General features: G+C 37.4%; 1 protein-coding gene across 1 annotated transcript in view; it reads left to right on the top strand.

The window, feature by feature from the left end:
- The window catches only part of NCAPG2 (non-SMC condensin II complex subunit G2), a gene marked incomplete at both ends in the record, with an annotated part of 50,117 nt that extends 37,498 nt beyond the window's left edge, over window positions 1–12,619 (top strand). Inside the window, 7 exons of the mRNA XM_082479766.1 lie at window positions 484–583; window positions 914–1,098; window positions 1,833–1,976; window positions 3,841–3,944; window positions 6,964–7,061; window positions 7,470–7,572; window positions 12,568–12,619. Of these exons, the coding sequence (XP_082335892.1) occupies window positions 484–583; window positions 914–1,098; window positions 1,833–1,976; window positions 3,841–3,944; window positions 6,964–7,061; window positions 7,470–7,572; window positions 12,568–12,619 (786 nt within the window). The remainder of the gene's footprint in view (window positions 1–483; window positions 584–913; window positions 1,099–1,832; window positions 1,977–3,840; window positions 3,945–6,963; window positions 7,062–7,469; window positions 7,573–12,567) is intronic.
- Between the last annotated feature and the right edge of the window lie 8,416 nt (window positions 12,620–21,035).

Here is a 21,035-nt window from a genome sequence, read left to right as displayed (position 1 = left end):
AGATTTGACTAACTTTAGTCACAATCTGTGTCCTTGAACAACCCAGCTCACGTATACATAGACTGCTTAAAAATTCTCTGCTCTACTCTGTCTATACATTAGTATTATAATCTGTTTAGTATGTAACGTGGGTGTCTGTAGGGAAAAGCTCTTTTTTGTATGCTGCTTTTAATTTTGCTGTTCATGATAGGTGGAGATGTCATATTCTGCCTTGGTAAATGTTAAGTATCAATGCCTGAGTAAAACAGGATTTACTGCCTTTTGAGAAACTGTGTTTACTGGAGGAAAGGGCAGTGGAAGCATTTGGAGAACTGTTGGGAAACTCTTGCTTTTCAAAGGTTGCAAACTGAGTAACTCCAAGCAGATGTACCAGCTTTCAGGGCAATTTGGCTAAGATTTTTTAGGTTTTATTATTTTCAGGTTTTACTGAACAGTTATTTTATATAAATTTTGTTTCTTATTGCTCTTGCATCTCTCTTCTAGGCCTACCTGACAGTATGTAAAGATGTCATAATGGTTGGCCTCGGCGATCTCACATTTCAAGCACAGCTTTTAGATATGGCTCTTACAATTGTACAAACAGGTATGATATTTCATACTAACGTCAACATCTCCATATATATACTCAGCTGACTTATATTAGCAGAACGGTTGCTTTTAGCATTTTGGAGTCTTCGTCAAAAAACAATTTTAATCCGTATACTTCAAGATTTGGAAGGAACACTGGATTTATACTTAAAATATTGATTGAGCTGTATGAAAATTTCAGCTAAGGATGGTCAGAAAATAAATATATCATCTACACTTGTAAGCTATTGCTATTTATGGTATATAACTGAGTTTCATTCTAAGCTTGTACCTGAAGAATATCTCATTACAATTTTTATATTGTGATATTTATCTCTTTCACTAGAGAGAGGTGGCTTTTGTGCTCCAGTGTTACTGTATACTCTGAAAGAAATTATTGAAGCTTCTTTAACTCAGAATACTGAGACGGATGAAGTGGCAAGTCTTTTCCATGCTGTACAGACCGTCTTCCAGAAAGTTTTAGAATGCGTGGCACGTAGACTCAAGAAACAGCAGGAAGAAGGGATTCAGGTATCATATTACACTCAACATTGCTACCTAATATGTAGATGAATACATATTTTTTATGCAAATGTGTTAGACACTTTGAGGTTACTAGTTGAGTCGACATCTGATGAAATTTTCACTTAAATTTTCTAAATTTCCTCGTTACTAATTGGTTTTTTTTTTAATCCATTGTTATTCTAGAAAAACTAATAAATTGGAGAACAATGCCTTCTCTTACTGGTGATCCTGAACTACCCTAGTACTCACAGGTTATTAATCTTATCTGCAATTAAATGAACTTTTTTCAATCCAGAGCAAAGAATTCTATTCCATATATTTCGATCTTGGAGGAGACATTGTCGTTCTTTTTATTCATTTCTTTTAGCCTGAATTATATCTATTTCTAAATATGTATGATGTCCTGAAGTTCTTCAAAACCTCCTATCTTCACAGAAAAGCTATCTGCTTGTATTTTATAGCAGAGACTAGATAGTAGTGAGATGGGTGGATCACTCTGGTAAATTTGATAATCTGCTTCTCTGGACTTCTGAAAAAAAATTTCAGTTCTTTTTTGTTAAAACCAGTGTTTTGTTTGTTTCTCTCAAATTTATGAGTAGACTTCCAAACATGTTGCTGATTCTCCCTCTGATCCCAGGTGACTAGAATACCTCAATAGCTTTCAAGGCACTTCTTCACAGAGAAGCTTGCTGATTACTCAAGCAATTTGAAAAAACTGATCTGTTTTTCTTTGGTTTCAGTTGATTCACTCTATTCAAATGCCTCTTGGAGAATTCATACATGCAGTCCAGTGCTGGCATTCATCTTGCCCAGCAGTTCACCAAGGTGTGCTCTCTACTCTCCTGGCTGCAATAGTAGCAGAGATAAATTATGTGCTACAGAAGGTAAAGTTAATACTGACTTTTTTCTTTTTTACACTGACTGCCTTTTAAACACTTTGTTGGAACAGTAGAACTGTGTTCAGAAAGTGTGATCATTGTATGGCAGATCAAGATTTTGTGCGTGTTCACATGAAACAGGAAATATTATTTGCCATAATTTATGAATATAGATTTATGAATACAGCTGTGTAAGAACAGAGTTGTCCTGATACCTAGTTTGCTATCTGACTCTGACAGTAGAATTTAGAAATTAGGCATTGTTGGATATGAATTACGTGATTTTTGAGATGTCTCTTGTGTAATTGTACTGAGTCTTGCTAGGAAGGAGTTAACTTTCTTCACTGCGGTCCCTAAGGTACTATGGTTTAATACTGGGGTTAAAACACAGCTGAGGGCACACCAGTTAGTTTTGGCTGTTGCTGAACAGTGCTTGCAGAGTGTCAATGCCTTCTCTCTTCCCTTCACCCCCTGCCCTAAAAAAAAGTAAGCAGGCTAAGGGTGGGGAAGAGGTTGAGAGGGGACACAGCTGACACTGTTGACCCAAACTGACCAAAGGCATATTCCATATCATACGATGTTGTGCTCGGCTATAAAAGCTCAGGGAAAGGAGGAGGCTGAGAGATTGTTCTAAACCCACCTCACTTCGTCTCACCCAGCATTAGTGAACCACTGATCTCTGAAAGATTCCAGTTCCCCGTTCTTGGAACTGTCCCATAAGGTTCTGTAATCCTGTTCTGAAGCAGGCTGATGTCTTGCTTGGCACTGGTCACTTATGCATTCTCTGCTTCCCCACAGGTCCATTTCTCATACCGCATCTGGTTTTGGTTCCTCAGTTTTTTGTTTAGAGAATTTCCAAATAGCCGAGCTGAGTTCCTTTGGAATGTAAAGAAAGAAGCTCTAATATGGAAAAGAATATATAGACAGAAGTTAATGTATGTGCTAAAAGTCCAAGGAACCATTACTGCCCTTGAAGGAGACGGGTAACATTCCCAATGCAGGTTCCTAATGCATGTAGTGTTGGTAGCAAATATGGCTAGTAAGATAGGAAGCTTTGAGAACTAACATGGAAGAGCAGAGGTTCTTTAGAAGAGGCTGTACTCTTACTCTCATTGCTAGCAAAGTCAGAAATAGAGCAATAAACGGTTGCCAGAAAGTACTGCGTATAACAGAGCTGCTTCTAAGATTCTGCATTACAGAAGGAACTGAAACAATACCAGAGATTTACCTGCAAATATTAATGTAGGAGCTGTGGGATGAGAGTATGCTTTTCACAGATGCGGCAGAGTAAAAGTTTACGGTCTTGAATAATGCTGCAGATTCATACTCATAGATTATGAATGTTCATTGCAGTGAGTCATCTGTGCTGAGGTTTTCCCTGCCCCCGGGTTATTGTACTAGTAAATCAAAATTAATTTCTAACTGAATACTTGCCAGAACCTGATACCAAAAAGAGCCTACACAGGGAATCAGGAAATCACTTTCACCGAAGTTATTTTTAGAAATTATGTTTGCACACTTAAAAATGGAGACACAGAGGATATTTCTTTGTGTTTAGTAGGCTGTGCCTTTATAAATAATGACTAAAAATGTAGTTAAATGAAACTTCTATTCAGAACGACTGTGGAAAATATTTGCCTTGATACAAATATTGTTTATTTGGTTTAGCCTTTCTAATTTTAATTTGGTTTCTTTATTTGTTCACAACACAATTGGATTAAGGCTATTCAAAGAACACACGTGAATGTTTCTTCTAATTATTTAAGGATGTCTTGGTTAGTGTAACTATTGAAATACAGATTTGCTTTGATGTTTTCTGCATACATATATTTCTTGATCTCCAACAGTTGTTGCCTTTTTTCTTTTTTAGGCTTCCAGTGAAAAAGACTTCACTATACCAAAGACTATTTCAGACCTTCCTCCTCTTTCAAGCAGTTTAATGGCCATAATTATGAAGTCAGTTAATCTTGTGAGGTAAATGTTTCTGCATTAATTTGTCCAAGGTTGTTGGTAATGTAGAACAACTTTTATGTCATCAATAAAGTTTTAATTTTTAGATTCAAATAAGTTTTGAGGAACCTAGATGCTTAGTAAATTTACCTGCACTACTTCACAATTCCTTTCTCTTCACATATTGCTTGTAGGTATTGACTGGGGGGGTTGGTTCAATTTTAACTGTTTCTAAGACTGCTTCTTGTTTACAGGACTATTCATCAAAATGAGTTCTTTAATCATGCATCTTGGCTTGCTTCTTTCACAAGATACTTACAAACATTAGTCCTCTCAATACAGAAGTATTTAGATGAGGTAAAATATTTACCAGAAAGCATTAATCCTTTAATTGAACGTCTGCAATGAGGTGACTAATGTACTATAGCTGAATTAAAATCACATTGCATCCTAAAAGCCCCCAAAAGTAGGGTTACATCTTTTTTTTTTTTTTTATAAGACTTAAACTGTTGTTAGTTCTTTTGCATGATCAAGGGGCTAACGTGTGTTCCTTAGAAGTCCTATCGTTCTCTATGACTTTTCACAACTAACTCCTATTCTTAACTTCCTCATCTGACAGGCATTGAATAGTCCTGTCTTTGCTCTCATGAGATTTTTTTTTTTTTTTTTTCTTCTCAATCCGTCTGTAGTTCTAGTTGAACTTGCAAAACAAAGGACTCCAGAGAGCCCAGCAGTAGGTTTCCTAATCCAAATCTTGTTCCTCTGTGAGGCAGCAGCTGTTTGTTAAGGTGCTCTCACGCCATTATTGTGAAACACAATTATTTTACACACATCTACTAGGAAGAGATGCAGAAATTATTTTACACACATCTACTAGGAAGAGATGCAGAAATTCCTCTGAAACTTTTTCTTATAGGAGAATCTTGTCTGTTCTCAACAGAGAAAACTGTTAGTGTGTACCACATTGTTTCTATGTGTACTTTGATAAACATGTATTTATCTTTTGGTGTAAAGATGATCTAAGTCAGGAGGTAACTTACATCGGTTCCACTGGTGCCTCTAGACTGAGACTACTTTTAAGGCTGTTTTCTTTTATTAATCTGTATTGATAGGCCATAATCAGAGTCCAGTAGTAAGTCATTCAATATCTCAGAAATTATCATCTTTCCATACCACTGTGAATGTCAAAGGCTTTGACATTACAGGATCTGATGTGAGCTTCTCTTCTGTGAACGCACAATCGTCTTGCACCAGGTTCTGCAGCAGCTGTTATGTCTTTGGTTACTAATTAGGCAGTCTCTAGCACTGCGTTTCAGTCCCCATACCGGTGATAATTGAGTGACTTGGCAATACCTGACTAATTGTGTGAGTATCCTTTCCTTTAGTAGGGAGCTATCTGTATAGGACCAATTACTTCTGTCTTTAACTCATATGTATTTGTAAATAGCTTATTGTTCTCTTCTGTTTTATCTCTGCCTACAGGCTTATGTGACCCTTGTTGAGAGGGAGGTGGGGAAAGGCAGCTGCATTGAGTCTGCAGTGAGTGTTATTACAGGTTAATAAAATTACAGTGTTCCTTCATGGAGCGAAAGAGTATGTCTACTGACCTAAACAATGATAACATTAAAGTCAAAACTCTGATCGGAATACTATCAGTTAGCAATTTAAGAGCAATATGGAATGGAATTGATACTTGGTCAGATTAGTCCACAATAATATAATAAAACTAATGCAATGCATGAGTGACTTCATAATATTTATTTCAGAACCTAAAGAGGTTTCATCGTTCTCAGCTCTTTGAAGCAATATTTGAGCATCTATGAGGCTTATTTACTGAATCGCTAGTGGAGATTCTCTTCTTAACTGCATGTTTCATTTTGATATCTCAGCACAATAAAAACCTGAAGAACAATTAAAGTCAGAACTGGGTATTTATGGTGCTCAGTTTTGGTAGCAGATAATAATGCTACCAAAGGTATTTTGAAATATTTTAGGAAAGTTATTGGGACATCTACTGCTCTCAGTTTTCCTTTTAGTTCTTGACAGAGCAAGAAACCTCAGGTTCGTGCTCTGAGGAGTATGAGTACTACAGATCTTGTCCATCTACTGCTTTATCTCTCTTGTTCTTTTATTTTTCTCTGTTTCTGAGAATTGCTTCTGAGGTAAAGTTGTTATTTTAACCATAAACACTATAATGACCAATTAGTGGTTTCATTCTGTAATATTGCCTTATTCCGTATTGTAGTTTAGTTTGGTTTCTAGACTTCCTCCTTGACTCTCTTGTTTCATTTTTCTTAATATATGTCCCAAAACACCTCTAAAGTTTGCTGGTAATACTATTGTCTCTTGCTAAACTTGAGTCTCTTAAGATACATATAGAGATAGTATTTATCTCAGACTTTAAAATGAACAGTTATTTTAATTCTGTTAGTCTGTCCATACTTTCAATATCTAAAATGTAGTTTGGAAGTGTTTGGGGGCTATCTTTAGTTATAAATGTTCTTCAGTGTTTTTTAATTGGAAAAGCATATGTTTTAACTTTTATGAGATAACGTATTTTAGACTAAAGTGTTAATTAAACTCCAGTTTCTAATCAGGCTACAAGTAGTAATAGTTTTAAGGGCATGAGTAGTTACTTACAAACCATTGGAGTTATATAATTTTTATTTTTAAACTTCAGTAGAAATTGAAGTTAGAAATTTCAATATAAGTTACACAAGTTAGATTCCAGTAGAACCAGCAGTTTTTTCATGGATTTACTTTCCCAAAATAGCCCACGAGCTCTTAATTTCTCTTAACAGCTACTTACTCTGTATACAAGCTTTTTTATTTTCTTCCCAACCAATTTACCGTTCTGCTAACTCAGATATTCTCAGTTCCAGAAGCAGCATGTAGTCTTCAGTTAAGCAATAACCACTGCTTTGTCCTGCATGGTATCTTTGAAGCTGCGGTGGCAGGGTAGCGTAATCACAAGCTCGTTGTGTTCGGTTCTATTTTGAAAGAAACATGATTTATAACGTTTTTTTCTTTATTTTTTACTTAGGTCATTTTTAACTGAATTGATGGAATCCATTCTCTCTGAAGAAATTGAAGGGATTTTTAGTCTAACAGCTACTGTCTGCATTGTGATTATAATTAAAGGTCAGTCAAAACATGTTTGTCCGTTTTCTTTTTTTTTTTAATGTGCTACATTCTGAAAGCTGAGTTCTTATACAATTCAATGGGCTTTTTTCCTCATCCTGTTAAGTTACCATTTTTCTACAGGATTTAAGGTCATATCACTTGTAAATTATGTTGTTAAGCTTTGGACTTTCAATCTTTGTGTATTGCATTTCAAAATACAACCGTGCTAACTCATAGGGTCTACCTTTATATTATGACTTGCTGAAATACACAGTAGTTAATCCAGGACAGTGTTCAATGAAAGATTAGATTTTAAATTAGATTTTCAATCTTTTATGTTAAATATTTGATGAAGACACGCAGGGTTTTTTTTATGATAAATCATTATTTTTGTCCAACTTTTCAACATAATCTTATTTCAAATAGGTAAGCACAAAACTTCACTTCTGAAGGATATTGCACCTGTCATTCATGGGAACTTGATAACATGGAAGGATGCTGCCACAGAAGAATCTAGCAGCACTGAAAGGTAAATGTGCTGTGGGAAATGAACACTAACCTCTCCTGTACCCTCTCTGCAAGAATTGGCTGTGGTTTGTACTTACATAATAGAGTTAGAGCGTTCTGAATGATTGCAAGGTTAAAAATAGTGGGTAAAAAAATTGTGAGGTATTGAGCTCAGCACAGTATTAAATTTCCTGCCCATACATTTGCTGTGATTGCAATCTTTATATATTTAGTTTGGTTTTTTGCATTTAATTTGAATGTCTTATGACTTGATCCTGTATATTGCAGGATTCAGTTCTGAAATTCAGTTCTGTTAGCAGCAGGTGTAGAACAAAGCAAGTAGTCTATTTACTATTTGTTATTGCTTGAAGATTTTTTTTTTTTTTTTTTCTCCCACATTTTGGTATTAGGCATATGAATCCGTCCCTATGCAGATAGTAAAAATTTAACTGAATATGACAGTGACTTTAAGACCTTTCCACAGGTGATTTTTATTTTGCTCTTTTTTGCGATTTCAGTGTCATATCTGGTTGACTTAGATTTTTGGGGGATAAGTTTCTTGAAAGTGATTGGCTACGTTGTATTTGCAATCATTTATTTCAGACCTGCCTAAGATAGACAATCATAATGAATGCTTTAGCCTTAAGCGTCTCAAACTTGCTTATGTCTAAACATTTGTTAACATTTGATTTCTGCCTAGTTATTGAACTGACCATGGAATTAGAAAACATGCAAAGTAGCCATTAAAAAGCAGAAACATAGAATATGAAGAAAACAGACTGTGGTTATGGACACTCATCTAAAACATACTGAGAAAGTTATTAATGCACCACAGTGGCCTGAACATGCAGAGGCCCCTGCAATCTTCAATTCTTTAAACTGAGGATCCTTACTATTCAGTCTAACAATGGATGTAGAATAGGCAGACTTTAACTTAAAAAACAAAACACCAAAAAATCTCACTTCATTTTACTCAACAGTTTCTTGTACGGCCCTTCAGACCTAAGCACACTTCCACAGCACGTTCTTCTGGTGGATCACTAGCCTGAGGCATTTGTTCTCTGGCATTATAATGATTAGACATAGACCTTTGGCGGCTGTGCTGTGACTGAATCGGTGTCACTGGTTTAGAGCCAATACTAAAGTTATGAGATGCTGCTGTATGAAAAATAAGATAGCATTTATCAAGGAGGCCACAAGGTCTATACCCGTTTCCTACTTGAAATCCTTAGTTTGCACTACTTGTATGAAGAAGCCCAACAGCTACACTAAGTTTTCTGGCGGTGGTAGAACTTTCAAAGGGCTGTACAGTAAATATCCATTTGGAATTGGTTCAGAAGTGCAGAAGGTTAAATTGGATTTTTCCAGGAAAAAAAAAAAGGCCGGGTGTTCAGGACAATATGATAGAGTAGCTGTGTTGTTGCTAACAAAATATACATTTATTCATTTAAATCTGCTACTATATCAGAGTCAAAAGGGTATTATGTAACTCTCTTCAAAGAGATATGTAAACTTAAGAACTAGACCAGAAAGTTTAATGATACATAGGAGCCACTTCAGTTACGTACTATCAAAAATGAGATTTCTTTTAAAAAACAAATGAAGGGGGGAAAAAAATCAAACCAGTGCACCTTTCACTTCCATTTCCTGTCTGACATAAGTAAATAGAAAAGGGGAATTTTGCTGTCAAGACTTTGAGTGGTTTCCACAGAGGACATTGTGCTCATGTAACATCAAATTGATAAAAAACCAAAAATAGCTTTTAAAAAAAAAAATAAAAATCACTGCATAATCGGACTTCTAAAACTCAAGAGTGACTCTGCTTCCTGGATAGATTGTTTTAATTAGTGGCCTGGCTGTGACAAATTTCTTTTGATTGGGACCTACCCTAGAAACAAAATCGAACAAAAATAAATAAAATTATTTTATTTTTCCATTCAATCATTTCACGTTGGGTTGCCAAGTGTTCTACTGGAATATTTTTAGAAATAATAATAAAAATCTGGAAAAGAAAGGTGAGCAGCAGAGTATCATGATTCAGTTGTGCACTTCTTTTAATCAAGACAGTAGAAAATGCTGAGAAATTAAAGCAAATCTTAACATGATTAAATAAATAGGCCCATTAAAACGAGTAATTGCTGCCACTTGAGTGCACTACTGACTATAAATTTGAATAAGAACACAGGTAATTGCTTTATGAATCTATATGATCATCTCTGCCCAGTGATCAGGGACAAATCAACCTAGAAGTTGGGGCAGATGAAGAGCAGAAGATGCTACACGGTGTTTTAATTTCATGATATATGAATGGCTGCCTTTGTATAACACAAAACCAAGAGATAGTTGCAGGTGAAATGAAAAGATTAGGAATATGAACATAGTGATGGGAAGTATTTTTAGCAAGAATCAGAAATGCAATATGATAACAAAATTGAGAAGCTATCACACAGCTTTGCAGAATTTGGGAGGATTAATATTTGTACAGGTATGTTGGGGTTTTTTTTTCTTTCTCTCCTGAAGGGTAAAAGAATTCATTCCGAAAAAAGGTTAGGAGGAAGTTCTTCACAGGATAGGTTTTGCTTCACTAATTTACAGTGTGTTTGTGCTTTCTCAGACAGACTTAACGTTGGACCAGGCTGGGCCCCTAGTGTCTTCTGACATGCCATTTGTAGTGTTCTGGTACTAGTGTGCTAATGTATAACTAAAATGTGATAATACGCAGTTGGAAATGTGCCCTGTTGCTTGTTAACTATTTTATCATCCTACTCTGCTTACCAAAATTTTAGTTATGGTATGCTGCAAGCCAGGTCTCTGATCATTACTTTGAGTACAGTCTTATAACACACAGTGCTGCACTGATGCATCCTAAAATATATTACTGTTTGTGGTTTTTTTTTTTTAACTCATACTTAATAGTAGTATTAGTTTTTGCTTCTGAATGCATTATCTCATAACAACTCCTTGAGGGATTATTTTATTTAATACCCAGGTATACCAGGAAATAGTGACATTCTTTAATTTCCCAAGAGACTTGGTATTCTGTGCCAGCATCTTTAAATTTAGACTTAGAAGTAATCTATTACATATTAGCAAAGAAAGAAACAAGTGAAAATGCTGTCTGGTGTAGTAATTAAAGTGCTGCCCTTAAACAAGGAATTGTTGCACTAATTCAGAAGCAATACTTTTCATTGCAATTTAGTCTTCCCTCTTCAGCTGAGTTAGCAGTTTAAGATGGCCCTGTGCGTCTATTATTTTAAAAATGCTTTTCAGTGCACTTAAAAATTCCGGACAACATATTGTATATTGAGAGAACTTCCTCAAGAGTAATGGCACACATTCGTTTAGTTTATAAAATGCAAATATTTATGCTTCGCAAAAAATGCAAATAAAGCCATCAATGCAGTGAATTGGAGGCTAAAGAAAAATGTTCCATGCTCTATAAAACCAAATGTGCTATAGAATAATACCTTTTACTTAATATTTTTTATTTACTTTAATTAGCATTTTGATATACGAGTGTTAGAATTTAAATTTAGCTAATGGCTGTGCTGAAAGATACTTTTTTCATATTATCATGTAGCTAGCTTCCCAAACTCTTCATTGCGCTCACTGAATCTGTAAATAGATTCTTGAATTGTTTTGTAATATAACTCTGTGTATAATTTGTCTGCCACCTATCTAAAAGTTCACTAGAAAGGTACCGGGTAAAACTGACTTGAATTTGTCTGTTTGGGGAGGGCTGCGGCTGCTCTGAATGATGGCTTGCTGGCCACTGGGCGGCACCTGCATGGTCCCACACTACACATTACAGAGCTACTGTTTTAATAGCCTTAAACAGTAACAAAATAAAATTTATACAAAGTAGCATTGTGTCTAAAATCACAGTATTTAACTAATTATACTGATTTTATGGTACATTGTAGTAGTAGCTTATTTTGACAGTTGAGTTCCGTCATGGCTTAAAGCATATAGCATTGTAAAGAGGAGCATGTAACACACCCGTGACAGTCTGAATTTTGGGAGCCCTAACATCCAACATGCTGCCATGGAAATGCAGAGTTGCCTCTTGTATTTCAGGTCTCAGTGTCTCATGGTGAATGCCCGAACTCAGCATGATTAATGACTGACTAACCTTGCTTATTTGGGGCATCAGTCTAGGACTATAATCATAAAAATATAGAGGAAAAAAATGCTTGAGAAATACAGGTGACAGAATCTTTTAAAAGTAACATGAAGGATAAAGTTCATGGTGGTTAACAGTGAAATAATGTTTTGACAGAAGATCAAAGTTCCCATTTTTGTCTTTTGAGGATATTTTAGAGCAGTGTTACAAGAAGTTGTATGAGAATGCAACTGCAAAGGTTAGATGAGTGACTATGCCAGGGAAGGCAGGAAAATAAAAAGGGCCTGCCAAGGGGCAGTTTCAGAGCTGCACTTGGAGATTGTTTAGGGAGTAATGTGAGAGGAAAGAGAGTCAGAAAGGGACTAAGATGGGTGTATATGCAGCTGAAGCAGGCGGCTGCTGCTAAGGATAAGATAGAAAACTCAGGCTTGGAAAAAAAATTGCCAGAGGTGAGGAGAAAAATTATGAAGACTGAAGAATGAGGGAGAAAGGAGAAAATAAAAGAATGAAAAATGGCCTTAGTATGAATTAGCAGTAAAGGATTTGACTATCTATGTTTGAAAAAAAGAGTAAAACTGTTGTGAAGAAAACAAGTGAGTTCTTTAAATAGACGATGAAATATTAAAAAATGTGCTTGAATTGACATAGTGATTTAAACTGACTCCCTGTAGATTACACTATATCTAGAGATGATGAGCGGAAAAATGGAAAAGTTGCAAGAAAAAAACCCAAACAGCTATTTTTAAAGTAATTTGTAAAGGCATATTTAATATTTAAACTAATAGGAAATAACTTGTCAAAGAAATCATGGGGTAGCTATACTCTGAGAATCAAATAGTTAGGGATTGATTTAGCATATCTAATCCTGTTACGCATTGTTTTATGCCATTTCAGAATCCTGTATGAATCATCTCTGAAAATTTTGGATGAATTTTTGAATCTTTGACCACCCAGAAGGTTTTGTCATGAAAATTAAAGGAAGGAAGATGTATTGTTTTTTAAAAAAAAAAAATCTTGTAAACTTATCAATAGTTAAAGTTTTGTTTTCTGTTACTCTGTACATTTAAAGCAGGAAAAATGTATAAAAGTGTGTATAAAAATCATGTAATAGTAAAGACTTTTCAAACAGCTGTAAAGAGGTTATTCTGTATAAAAATGTCTTATTTGGGGGGGTGTAAAATCTATATCTTTGTTTTTATAAATAAATAATACTTTCATACTTTGAGATTGAGGTAGCACGTAACCTCAGTCCCTGGGAAGACTATGGAGCATGTTCTCTGAGGTTACGGAAATTAATTTCATTTCGAGACACAGGAAGGACAAAATGGTGATTGAGAATAGCCATCAGGAACAGGGGCAAATTCTGCCTAACCAACGTGATTTCCCTCCCTTTTGTGGAAGAAGAGAGAGCAGAGAACGTCATCTTTCCTTTCCGAGCAAAGACTTGTACGCACTTATAGGCAGACTTATATAGTGTCCTTAGAGCTGAACTGGAGAGAGGTGCACTTGGAAGGTGGGTGGGAAACTGGCTGGACCATCAGACTTGAATACTGATGCTACAACGTCAGACTGAAAGCTGGTTACTAGTGGTGCTGCCAATATTACTTAATGTTTTTAGTAAAAGCTTGGGCAATGGAATGAAGTGCAACCTCAGTTTGTTGGCAGACGACACCAACTTGGGAGCAGTGTGTGAGGGGTAGGGTGGTCCCATTCAATGGAATCCTGACAAGCTGGACTTCAGGATCAACAAATCAAATGATGTTCAACAAAGACACATGCTTTCCCCCTTGTAATGGACTAATCCTGTATACCACCAGCACAGGCAAGTGCAGAAGGGCAATCTTATTGCTGTCTTCACCTACTTGGATGAGGATTAAGAAAAGACTTTTCCCAGCGGTACACATGAAGAGAATATGAGGCAACAGAAACAACTTACAGCAAGAGCAATTCTTGTTGGACATAAGAAATTTTTTTTTTTTCATTATGAGAGTGAATTGAAGCTTGAAATGGAACAGGAACAGGTTGCTCAAAAAGGCTGTGGAACATCCGTCCTCGGAGATGTGCAGAACTTGACTGACAAGGTCCTGACCATCGTTTTGGCATTTTGAAGTTTGCCCTGCTTGAGCCTGGGATTGGACTAGAGTCCTGAGCTTCTTCCCAACTTGGGTATTCGTGTGATTCGGTCACAAGTGTACTGGTAGGGGAAATGCCCTAGCTATTAAACATATACTTGATTAATGCATAAGTAAAGTTGTTTTATATTTGGCTTTTTTAATAAATTAATACTAATGATGCAGATAATGCAGACTTGTAAGCCACTTATTTAATTTCGTTTGTGTGAGCGGGTGCTCTCCTAAGACTACTGATAGAGTGCTGATTGCAGAATGTTATTTTGCCTTGACTGAGATATCTGTAAATTAGATGTCTAAGCTGACAGTGGGGTTTAACCCCCACCAGCAACTAAGCACCACACAGCCGCCTGCTCACTCGCCGCCCCCCGGTGGGGTGGGAAAGAACTGTAAGGGTAAAAGTGAGAAACAAACTCTAATTTTCTAAAATTGTAAGGAAAAGAGATAAAAAATTAACAGAGACAGAAAAATAACTCCAAACCAGCCCCATACTAGCTACTGTGGAGAAATTTAACTCTCTCCCAGCCAAAACCAGCCCAGCTTATAATGCTACGTTTCTGTCTCATTTAGGAGATCTAACAGGAACCCCCCGAAAATGATTCAGCCACAGACTGAAAGTAGCATACAGTGATGGGCTTAGACCTGGATATCTAACACTTAGTTATCTACAGTTAAGTGAGGGGGTTCTCACTGTGTGTCTATGCAAATGGCTTATTGAGGTCTCCAGTGTTACTGAGTGGCATGGAAACTGAAAATAACAAATTAAGCCAAAGTAAGACAGATTTGCACAGTGTCCTACTCCCATCTATCTAAACAGGCATCTACCCTGCTGGGTTTCTTGCTGTGGTAAAACAGCGTAAGATTTTTTTCTAGTATCTGCTTTGGGAAGTGCAGTGAACTGCCTTTGTCTGCTTTACATCACATTCAAACTTGACCTCAGTGTGTCAAACTTCCCTATTGGAAAAAGCTTCTTTAGTGGGAATATTGATATTTAAAAGCAACCAAATTCTTAATAAACTGTCAGGCTTTGCAACAAGAAAGCCAGTATGTGTATGGATTCATGAATTCTAGAAGATTTACCTTATCTTACAACAGTAGTCTGAGCCAAAAAGACTAATGCTGCCACAGCAGGTAGCTGTAGATCTGCCAACTGTTTATTTATCAACATCTTTATAAAAACTGTGTTCTTTGGCCTTCATTCTTCTACATCTGTTAACAGGCAGGTGTTCCAGTAATGACCTTTTAAATCTTCTGATTATACAAATTACTTAATGAATATGTAAATCACAGTTTCTTTTTTTTGGCTTCTCAGTCTTTCAGCAGTTGCTCATCTTATTAGATTAAAAAAGAATCCCGATTTCCTGCCTTGTTTTCCCTCAGCATATAATATTTCTTTTCTAGTTTTCACTTTTCATGGAATACTTGTTCCAGATGTAATATCCCTGAACCTGAAAGAAATAAAGGTATACCAACATCAGAAACAAGCAGATTTCTGAAGAACTCAGAGGTGATGTTGCTAGGAAGGGGAAGAAAATTTAAAGATGACCCTTTGTCACCCTGGTGGCTGTGGGTCAAGTGGTTCTCAAGAGTGTTGAAATTGTTTTGCATTAGTCATGGAGTGGGCGTATAGATTTCAGCTCAATTTCTGGTCCAGCTCTACTGTAGCTGCCCTGACAGATGAAAAAACATTGGCTTTCTGCAACACAAATAATGATGGTCTTAGGATTCCTTGAGCCAGGGTCTGCCAGGGCTTTCTCCTGGGCTCTTTGTGGAAAATTTCACAGAAATATCATAAGAGTTCTAGGTTTTACTGGCTGTTCTCATTCATTGCAAACCGAGTCTTGCCAAAATGTTAAATCCTTACATTTTCCTTCTGTTTAGAAGGTATAAATAAATAGTGTGTTCCTTAAGCTGAGTTATCATTTGGAAACCTGTAAAACAGATTAGTTTCATCTTATTAACCCAAAGTGCTGTTGAAGTGCTACTGGGGGAGAGGGCTTGGTCTTTGGTGTTTTTTATGGAATAATCTTGGTATTCAGCCAGCTGCACTGCCCTAACTGCACGCCCTAGAACTTCCCATAATTTTAAGACGTACCCTTTTGTGATCTGTTCAGCTTTTTCAAGAAGTTGGACTTGACTTGGGTTAATAAAATTGCTTGAAATATGAACAAGATAACACCATTCTAAGCTGCTCCTTTGAGCAGTTTGCATTGGCAGTCACTGTGAACGTACAACTGCCTGAAGAATAAAGTTTCTAGTCGCAGTTGCACCTGTAAGTGGCATGCCTGTAGCTCTCCCCTTCATGCATGCATATTCAGTATAAATATTACTGACGAAAGCACTAGCTTTAGACTATTTGCAGTAATCTTCTATGTTTTAATTTTATTTGTAGGAACTTGGTCCTTTGAGGACAATATGCATTTGCTCTGTAGTCTGGCAGGGAAACAAAGTCCAGCAGTCTTCCATCTATCACGGCTTCAAATTTGGAGCTAAAGAAAAACCAGGAGAAGCTCTCAAGCTTCTTCCTTAGCAGATAAATGTCTTCAGGTACGGATCCAAGCACACAAGCGTTCAGACGTGCCAAGGAGAAGAAAAAATCCGCCTTGCACCTGCTGTTTACTCCCATGATAGCTGCAACCCACTCTGAATTTAAACTCACGTGTGCTGCTGCTGCCAAGTGCTTTGAGGTCTTCTGACTTCCAGAAGGAAATCAGAGGGATCAATTTTGATGCAATCTTTCACCTCGCTTGATAAATACTTGAAGAACACTTACGATAATGACTGCAATGCGAAATCACCAGGCACACCAGCTACCTTGTAGTAGTATTTGCTGATCTGCTCCAGTGTCTGGTGAACTGAGACTTATTGCACGCTGCCCTGCCACGTCTCTCCTAGCAGTACTTGTTGGGGAACTGCCCAGTTCAGACCAAAGACCTCGGCTCAGTCCTTACATCTTGGCGATTAGCTGGTCAAGGGCAGCTTCCAGGAACAGCTGCAAAACTTTCCATGGACAGCCAGCAGCTCTTTGGTTTCTTTAAGCCGTTGCAGATAGGCACAAATCTTGCCTTATCTACTTCAGATAAGACTTCTTAGTCCGCGGCTCTGCAGAGCTGTATTGCTGCTTCTCTGCGCATGACCCTTGGCGCAGCCCTGGGCTCCAAAAAGCTGTGTAATTTTGGCTTTAATTTACTCTGCAATCATTTGGATTTTTTCACTGGGTTAGGCTGTTTGGCATAGACCTGTCCTTACTCTAACAACAGTGGGTCATTTCTCTCTGTCCAGTTTCCACAGCATGGTTCTAGAAAAGCAGCAGAAATTCTATGAGTTAGTAATGAGGAAACTTCAGCAGTGGAAATTCCCTTTCTGTTATATCCGTCATCATTTTTTGAAAACAGTACCGCAGCAAGAGTTCCGGTATTATTATTTTCTTACTGCTTATGACCCTGGGAAGTATAAGGTGTTACCAACCTTCTTCTGTGTCTTTTTTTTTAAACCAGAGGACCACCTTGTTTTCAGCAAAATATCTTTGTTCTCAAACACATGATTTTACACTTATTTATTTCATGGTGTTTATATTACTTCAGACTTCACATTACTGAATTCTTCCTCTGTAAAACTCCAGTCCTGTGTTTGATATTGCTGTCAACTTTGTTCCAATTTCAAATATATGTTCAAATTTCATTTCTTTATGCTTATTTTTGTACTGTCATTAATGAAAATATTTAATAAGATGGTGTTCCAAAGCATCATTAGTAATTCCTTTTCAGCTTAATCTCTTTCCCTCTTATGTTCAGTTAGTTCCTTACCCATCTTACTATTCTTATAACAATCCTTGTCTTGGGTTAATAATTTTTTTATGTGCTGCAGTAACAGATGCTTTGCTGTAAAGCCTTACATTTTAAGTAGGTACATTTTAGCAGTTCTTGCTGGAAAGGTAGATGAATCCTGCACAGCCGTACGCCTACGTCAAAGGACATACAGGATAGAGCCGGCCCAGCCTCCTTTTGGGTTCTTTGCAGTGTGTGCCGACACGTGCTTCCCGCCTTTTGGGATAATTAGTAAACGCCTCTATGAACTGTTGGTGCTAGCTCAACTTTCATGTGAATAAAGAATACTGATTTTGCTTTTTTTTCCTTTTGTTTCTTAATGTAGCAATCCTTAACTTACTAATTGCCTAAAAGTGTACCTGAGTACCAGCTTAATAGCAAGAAATGTGGGCTTCCTGCACTGACCTTGCTGAAATCTTGCCATGCTTATTAAAAAAGGCAAGTATTAGCAACTTTATTTTCCCTGAATAGCATCTAAAGGAAAAATACAGGCATCTGTGAGAAGCTACGAATCCAGTTAGACCAATCTAAGAGAGTACTTAAAAAACCCCAAACCAAAACAAACAAAAAAAGGTGACTCTAATTCCTGCTCTAGGCTGTTTAATGACAGTGTGACTGAAGTTCTCCCACCGCTCCATGGAAGGAAAAGCTCCTTTTACTGGGGGAGCTCATTTTACTGATCATAACTGGCAAAAGCCGTGTCCTTTCTTACACCGTTCTCTAAGACTGGACACTGCTAACACACAGTATAATGAAAAAGATTTTGCTCTCATCATTTTCTCAGTTCCACACAAAGTGAAGTCCTAAGGCTTGTCCTTCATTTAAAAGCGATCCTTTACTAAAAGGAACCATTCTTCACGACAAAAATAGAGTTACTCGTCCTCTGTCCCCAGATTCCCCCTCACAGACCACTGCCGTTGACCTGCAGGGGGGCTTTCATGCGACCATCCACCCACTACGTGTAAAACACTTGTTTTCTGGTGAAAGCTGTTTCCATCAGGCGCCTGCGCCAGCCACCGGGCTGAGCAGGTGAATTTGCCCGTGTACCAGAGCTGCTAGAGGAATGCGGCACCTGATGATCACAACAGCCTGTCTTCTTGAGATGTTTCAATCCACACTGGATTCCTGCAACAGCATTCAAACTCAAGGACAATAGCAAAAATGTAAGAGACTTGTACTGCAGGATGTACTACACATCTATGACCCAAGAACCTGATTTTTAAATGAAAAAAAATAAAGATGGGGTTACTAACTGCCAGTGTTTATCCTTTCATTTTTTTTTTCTTTTCCAGATGTCTGCTATTGTCAGAATTTGAAAAGTTAAGGTTATATTAAGACTGAAAAAGAAGAAACATAAACTAGTCCATCTGCAATGAAACTGAGAACTGTTTGATGCACAAAAATGAGAGAACTTATCAAGGGATCTAATTACTGCCTCCTGATTTCCTGATCTGATCTGCGCTGGGACGGACAGCAATATTTGGCTCCCGAGCCATCCATCACAGGTCAGCCCGCCTCTGGGGGATTCTTATCTTCCCAGTTAAGAACATAGAGCCCTAAACTGCCTGGGCAGCACATAGAGATTGGGGAATGTAGCTTGCAGTTTTTAATTTATCAGTGTATCATGATCCATTGATTGAATGCATAAAAGCAGACGCGTTTCAATGTGATCTAATATTAGAAAGCACTCTGTGCTATCTGATGAAAGACTCTGCTGTGCAATTAGCACATCTGAACAGGTGCGATGCTTTTGGCTCTGGAAATATGTTGAATTTGTGGAAAAATTTATATGTGGAAAGAGTTTAGGTTTTTTTGAAATTATGGTGAGGGGGAAGAGGAGAATTCTTTTTTCACAAACTTATTGTGAAGACCGTCTTCGTCCCTTTAGCTCTCTAACTTCCTTTTGCCATTCCAGTTTAGGACAGCTCTTTTACCTCTAATTTTATTCAACTGCTAATAAAAGAAAATGCCAGGTGCAACTTCGCTTTTGTCTTAGTATTTTTTCTGTGTTTAATGTAATTCTTGCCAGTAGAATTCTGTACCTTTGCCACTTTTTCACTGTGATACTCCCTTTTTCATTGGTAACCTAGGAGATTTAATGACAGAATAGTAAATTCCCATCATAAATGTAAAAGCAGGAACCTTGTTCTTCTGTCTTATGAACCATCTGGAGAAATTCCCCTTTCTCAAGGTGGAACTTCCACTCCTGTCGAGTACGGTGTTTGAGTACGGTGGGGCCCAGGCCAGGGCCGAGCTCTAGAGAGTTCCTAGCGAAGCACACAGGGGCCTGGGAGGGAAGGAATGCACCTTGATGATCCCGGCTCTCAATGCCCTCCCTGGTCCTCACTAGGCTGCTTCTGGGTGGCTGCCATTGCTCAACCACCCTCATCCCTTCACTCAATGGGTGGCACCCCAGCACGGTATCTTTGCTTTCCCCTCGTTCCCTTTCCTTTTGCATTTTTTACAGGCTAGGGGCTGCCAACCTCCTCATAATTTTCTGACACTACAGAAGCTAACTGTAGGTTAGGGTCGCATAAGGAGATATGACTTTTTAAATAGTAAGATATTTGCAATAGTGGCCTGCTTTTTCAAACTTGGTAGTCACTCCTTGGCTTTACCCAGAGAAGTGCATCCACAGCTATTAACACTGTTGCATAAGAAAATAATTCTGTATGACTCAACCCACTTAGTCATATACAGTAAAAACTCTATTATACAGAGCAGAAAAGTTCATGGAAAATGCTCAGCCTAGGAGGAATATTCCCTTGAGAAGTCAAGTAAGGGTTTTTGTTTGGTCTTTGATGCTCTATTGGAACACTGTGAACTACAACAGCAAGCAAAGGGAAAGCTTTTTAAAGTAGTGATTCAGAACAGAAAAAGAGCATCCTGTCTCTTCTATTATTCAACTTTTAATAGTTTCACCAAAGCCTATGACTATTCTTAACATAATCTTGTACTTACAAAGACACAAAATGTAATCATAGTGTAGTCCAAACAATGTTCCTTTCCCCAGCTATCATTACCATGAACTTTCCCTACTTTTTTTTTTCCTGGTCACACCATATCCTCAGTAACCTTCCTTTAAAACAAACACATCGTAGGTAATTGCACTCTGAGATATCAGAATGCCTTGAGCAAGATTTTCTAATTTTTTTACACTAGAAACTATGTACTTAATTTTTTTCATCTTTTTGCTGTTCAAAATAACCCATGTCAATAAGCATTAAGCTATAAAACTGAAGTGAAAATGATCTGCGCTCAGTTGTTCTTGCTCCATTCTGAGTCGCTGTCAAACATATTGCTCAGTTCTAGATTTCTCCCAGTATATTTCTCAATGATACTCCAAGTTTATTTTCATACAACAGCTACAGCAAATATTCTAGCCTCTAGGTCACCACCAGGTGTG

The sequence above is a fragment of the Vanellus vanellus genome (genome assembly GCF_965231255.1).
Source record: "Vanellus vanellus genome assembly, chromosome: 2".
Lineage (NCBI taxonomy): Eukaryota > Metazoa > Chordata > Aves > Charadriiformes > Charadriidae > Vanellus > Vanellus vanellus.
Note: the sequence above shows the minus strand (reverse complement) of the source record. Positions and strands in the feature narration are given on the sequence as shown.